Source organism: Akebia trifoliata, chromosome 11 (assembly GCF_017979445.1).
Source record: "Akebia trifoliata isolate Shusen 1 chromosome 11, ASM1797944v1, whole genome shotgun sequence".
Lineage (NCBI taxonomy): Eukaryota > Viridiplantae > Streptophyta > Magnoliopsida > Ranunculales > Lardizabalaceae > Akebia > Akebia trifoliata.
The window spans coordinates 467,108-472,804 of record NC_141385.1 but is presented as its reverse complement, the minus strand read 5'-3'; the positions used below and the strand labels follow the sequence as shown (position 1 = coordinate 472,804).

At 33.1% G+C, this 5,697-nt stretch overlaps 1 protein-coding gene across 1 annotated transcript; it reads left to right on the top strand.

The window, feature by feature from the left end:
- Window positions 1–1,100: 1,100 nt before the first annotated feature.
- LOC147390106 (pirin-like protein) lies at window positions 1,101–3,756 on the top strand. Its single transcript, XM_086417386.1, has 6 exons — window positions 1,101–1,265; window positions 1,368–1,417; window positions 1,523–1,561; window positions 1,652–1,680; window positions 2,825–2,991; window positions 3,111–3,756. Exons 1-6 carry the CDS (start codon window positions 1,150–1,152, stop codon window positions 3,613–3,615), a joined length of 906 nt encoding a protein of 301 aa, XP_086273512.1. The 5' UTR covers window positions 1,101–1,149; the 3' UTR covers window positions 3,616–3,756.
- Window positions 3,757–5,697: the final 1,941 nt, after the last annotated feature.

Sequence of the window (5,697 nt, the reverse complement as noted above, 5' to 3'; positions counted from 1 at the left end):
TATAGTTGTAAGGAAATTGACTTCCACATTGCCAAAAAGGAGATATAGAGTTGGAAAACATTACCCAACACCAAGCATATATAAATAATGATCTCTCCTCCATTATTATTAAATATAATTAATCATAATGAAATGTTTCTCACTCATGCATGCATCTTAGATTTTAACTTACAACAACAAGGCGTCATCAGGACGCCATCATGAGGTCATGGCAGGATAGCAAAACCCTAGGGCTCAATGAAACTTCCATGTGGTTTCATGAACAGAGCAAACCTTTGACTCGATACAATATTTCAAATTTGACTAGTGATTTTGTGCTCTCCGCAGTACTTTCTAAAGCTACGACATTGATGTCAGTCATACATAATGCTTACTTATTGATGTGATCCCAATTTTCAAAACCCCTTTTTTATATATACCTCATTAGATTCAAACTAAAATAGAACAAAACTGGTATGTAGAAATCGAATTCGTTAGGTTATATACAATGACTGTTGGTCAGTATCTAAAATCAATTTATTTTATCATTTTTTTATATATATTTTAAAAAGTATAAGATTTTCTCATATTTTAAAATAATTAAAATAAGACTCATAATATATACATCCCCATCACAAAATCATAGATCTATTACTTCAGGTTACATAAGAAAAAAATTTATAATCCTGTAATAGCTAGTTCAGGGGATGTTTGAAAAAAGAGTGTCAGATTATCATTAGTTATAAAATAATTTTATTATCAAATTATATGATTTTAAAAGAAAAATGAATTATTATTATTATTTTTTAAAGAAATATGAAACTTATATCTTCAAGAGAACAAATTATAATACGTTGTTACAATGACTAGACTCTAGAGGTATACGACTACAAGTTCATTGGTGCACGTGTCACAAATTGATTGGTGATGATCCTAAAAATTTCTACGAAAACATAAACGTCATCACTACATCATTATAACGAAGGAAAAGGAAAATACTGGAATGACACGAGGGGTATTTACTTGAGGTCAACCACACCGCACTGAACACGCTTTTTAAAATCTAATCCAAGTCTCCATCCTCTCCTTTAAATAGACTTCCCCAACACTTCTCAATTCCCATCATCTTCAATAATCTGATTTTAGCTTCAAATAGAGAAGAAAAAAAACATGTCTGAAACAGAGATTTCTATTGATCTCAAAGAACCTCGTCAAGTGGTTAGAAAATTCCAGGCTAAACCTCAACATGAAGGAGAGGGAGCCGTTGTTCGACGAAGCATTGGGCGGTAAGAACGAATCTACATCTCGGATTTTTAAATTCTTTTATGTTTTTGTGACAAATTTCAGCTTTTTGGCTTAATTGTTTTTTTTTTCTTTCTTTTTTTCAGATTTGAGTTGAAATACTTCGACCCTTTTCTTCTTTTAGATGAATTCTCAAGTGGGTATCTCTGATTTTACTTCCTCTGTTTTTTTTATTTGATTTGGGTTTTGAGCTAATGATGAACTCTCCTTAATTTTCGTTTTTGTTTCTAAATTCTTGCAGTTTCTGCTCCTGCTGGGTTTCCTGATCATCCACATAGAGGTTTTGATTTTGTAGAATTTTAATTTTCTGATATATAAGATGTTGGACCTGAAAAAGCTAATTTGCTTTATTTTCTTGATCTTCTTACAGGATTTGAAACAGTGACATATATGTTGCAGGTAATGCTACCAATGATTTCTTCCTCTTAGTAAGATCATATAGTGTCTATTCTGGACCCACACACACAAAAATCAAACTGATTTGTGATTTATAGCCGAAAGTTGGATTTAAATTTTTTATCAGGGCCGGGCCCATGTTTAAAAGATGGGGTTTTGAGCCAATGATGAGGGATGCTTAAATCTAACATGTGGAAGTCAATCTTGATGTGCAAGTTTAGGGTTGTCAATGGGTCGAATCAGACATGTATCCGAACCTATGTAATAGGAATCAAATCGTGGAATTGGGTTTCTACAAGGATCCGATTGAATCCGATTTGATAACCTAATGGATCAGTTTTGGGTCAACTATATCCAACCAATATAAACCAATAGTATAAGATATTTAAATTGTATTACATATTTTGTTTAGATGTAGGATGCATGTTAAAATTTTATATATCTAAGTTAGTTTGATCTGATACAGGTCCGATCCCATTGTGATTAGATTGGATTGGGATCCAAATATTGTGATTGAGATCCAATCCAATAACTATTGGATCAGTTTAGTTCCGGTCAAATTCTTATTGGATTGATCCAGTTAAACCCTGATCCAAACCAAACCCAATCCATTGACAGCCTAGCAGGTCCATCAAAGCATAGTAACTAAAAATGGCATTTTTTTTATTGAAAAAAACCAGTATTGCATCTTTGACAATTAAAATGATTAAAAAATGTGATTTTTTCATTTGTGACAAAAACTCGATTTTATTCTCAAAAATAAACAATTTCTTATTTTTAGAATGTAGGATTTGATATATGATAGAATTTGGTGACTCGTAAATGTAAAAACATGAGATTTGATGATAATAACTTGATTTTATGAATTTTCATTATATATATTTTAAAAATTTTAATATATTTCTTTTATCTTTTATTTTTTATTTTTTCGTCATTCAATGTTTTTCCCAAAGTTTTCCTTTGTGGGCCCAAGATCATTTAGATCTCTGGGACACAAAAGCATATTCTATGTGGCCATTTTGGGTTGTGGGTCACAATATCAAAAGCTATGATTTGTTCCACTGGTGAACCTAGTTTGGACTGGACCCACACAAGTTTAAGAATTGGGACTGAAGGGTTGTTTTTGTAATTTTGTTAAAATCAACAGGGAGCTGTCACACATGAAGATTTTCAGGGTCATAAGGGGACTATAAAAGAAGGAGACTTACAATGGATGACTGCAGGAAAAGGAATAGTGCACTCAGAAATGCCTGCAAGTCAAGGAACCCAAAAGGGTCTACAATTATGGGTCAATCTCTCTTCTAAATACAAAATGTAAGATAACTCTAATTTCTAAAACCTTGATCTCATTATGATTGACTAGTGAAATTTAGTTTTCTTATTTATTTTTTTTTTTTTTAATATTGAACAAAATTTACTTAATTGAATCTCAGGGTTGAACCAAAATATCAAGAACTTCAGAGTAAAGATGTTGTAGAAGCATCGAAAGATGGCGTTAAGGTCCGAATTATAGCGGGGGAGGCCTTGGGGACCCAATCACCAATCTACACGAGGACCCCAACTATGTATTTAGATTTCACTCTCAAATCAGGAGCTTATCTTCAACAATTAATCCCACCAAAATGGAACTCGTTCGTCTATGTCATCGAAGGCGAGGGTCTCTTTGGATATTCAAAAGCTTTACCTACAACGGCACACCATGTCCTTCTTCTAAGCCAAGGTGATGGTCTCAAAGTATGGAACAAATCTTCGAAATCTCTTAGATTCGTATTAATTGGAGGTGAACCATTGGGGGAACCAGTGGTGCAACTTGGGCCATTTGTGATGAACACACAAGAAGAGATCGATAAAACCTTGGAAGATTTTCAATATTGTATCAATGGGTTCGAGAGAGCAAAACATTGGAGATCACATGGAGTTAATGAGTCTGAATTTTAGTTTGTTTTGATTTGCAATATCTATCATTTAATGTTTATGTTAGAAATGTGATAAAATAAACGGTGTTGTCTTTTATTGAGTGATAAGCAATTGATTTCAGTTCAAATTGATTTGTGTCCAATATATGAATTAATGATCATATCCAATACATATTAGCCCATTTGCACCATGGTTTTAAAACTTGGTTTCATGTCTCGTCTCATCTATGCCAGATACTGAGTCGTCTCGAACGAGTTTTCCGATATGTTTGAGACGTCTTGTTAAAAAAACAATGAAAAATGAATGCGGGATTTAATATCTCGTCTGAAAAATTGACTTGTCCGTCTGTCTCGTCCGTGCCTGATACCAAGACGACTCGGGCGATATGTCTCGATCTCAGATGAATTTTAAAATCATTATTTGCACAACTATTACAAAGTTTAATTTAGATATGACCTTAGCCTTCAATCAGTTTAACAATACAGGCCACTTTATGGTTTTTCTTACCTTGTATAGAGAAATCGACATGGATACATTGTGCAATAGTATCACAAGTTACAATTTATTTAATTTTTTTTTTTTTTTTTAAATATGGTTGTGTTTCACGTTATCTTATTTCATTTTTAAATGCAACTGTTGTTTGATATTTTTCCTCTTATAAATCTAAGTTTATCAATTAAGTTATTAAATAACTCTGGTTTATTTCTTTTAATTTTCCGTTCATGTATTTTTTATTTAAAACCTGCTGCTTAAGTATAATAAGTAAGTATGTATCGATCCGTCTTTTATTCAAGGTTGCATGTGAAGCACCTCATATCTGTATCAAACACTGTCTGTTGTGCCCATATCCTTGTTGCATAGATTTTGTTCAAATTTTTTTCCTCCATAGGATTGTGTTCAAGTATTTGTATACTTCTTTCACTTGAAAATGATTATTATAAATATTTCTGCTTCTAATATTTTCCTTCTGTAATATTATAAAGACACCCTTGGAAGAAACTTGGGAGGCACTGTTTTCAAGCCTGAGATATGCTAAGAACTTCAATGGTTCAGTTTGTTTCCGCCATGCAATGATCTCACAATGGAGAGGGTTGGAGTATCATGCCATCAATCTTGATGGGTCATACGCAAATCCCGAGGTGGTGATCAAGAAACTTAGCAGTATGCATAATGAGAAATCTTGGATGCTGAGAATATTTTACGACTGGGGTACTCTGGCAGTCCTCTTTGCCTTGTGGGTTTTACATTTGAACTTAACTCTTAACACAGCCTCTACCAGACCGTCTTGGATTTAGCTTTTGTTGATCTGTGGTTGCTAAACAAGAGTTATGACTATAAAACACGTACTATTTGAGCTATGTGCAGTTGTGCAGAAGATATTCGGCAAGAAGAAAAAGATGGATTACTTGTAGTGGGGTATGTTATCTTAACACCTCTTATTATTGTTATTATCGTACATTCCACGTTCACAGGGAAGAAACACCACTTGGGTTTCGATTTTGCTTGAAATCCCACATATTTATCGGGTTGATTAGTTACATGGTACACCATTCTGGTCACAATTCAGTTCGTGAGTCTAAAGCCATAATCTTGGGTAAGTAGACTTATGTCACGCCCACACACACTCGGGATCTCTTCCATAATCTTGCTCTGCAGTATTCTAGCTTCTTCTCTTTCTTTTTCTTTTTTTTTTCCATGTAAGGAGCACAATGTGAAAAAAGCCCAAGTAATTAGTGGTTGAAGCTGGATATTGAACCCAAGGTCACGTATCAGACACTCAAATAATTACAAAAAATTTGGTATTTCTGAAATGTTGTTAATATTGACAAAGTTATCACATAATGTTGATAATTTGATAATATTTTATCAACATATTATGGGATGGTTGTGTCAACACATGTAACATTTTCAATATTTTTGAAGGGAATTTACCCTTTTAGTTTTTGAACTTATGACATCCTATTTTCAGTCTACCTTTTTGTTAGAAGCTATTGAATGTATGCTTCTACTAAAGTGAGAAAAGCTCATAAAGAATTAGTTATGAGTGTAAATTATCTTTTGTTTTCTTGGTGTCAATATTCTTATTTAATGTGTAATATTTAA

Coding starts and splice junctions, on each gene's coding strand:
- LOC147390106 (XM_086417386.1), top strand. CDS start 1,150: ATGTCTGAAACAGAGATTTCTATTGATCTCAAAGAACCTCGTCAAGTG. Junction 1,418..1,522: donor TCTTTTAGATGAATTCTCAA/GTGGGTATCTCT, acceptor AAATTCTTGCAG/TTTCTGCTCCTGCTGGGTTT. Junction 2,992..3,110: donor CTCTCTTCTAAATACAAAAT/GTAAGATAACTC, acceptor ATTGAATCTCAG/GGTTGAACCAAAATATCAAG.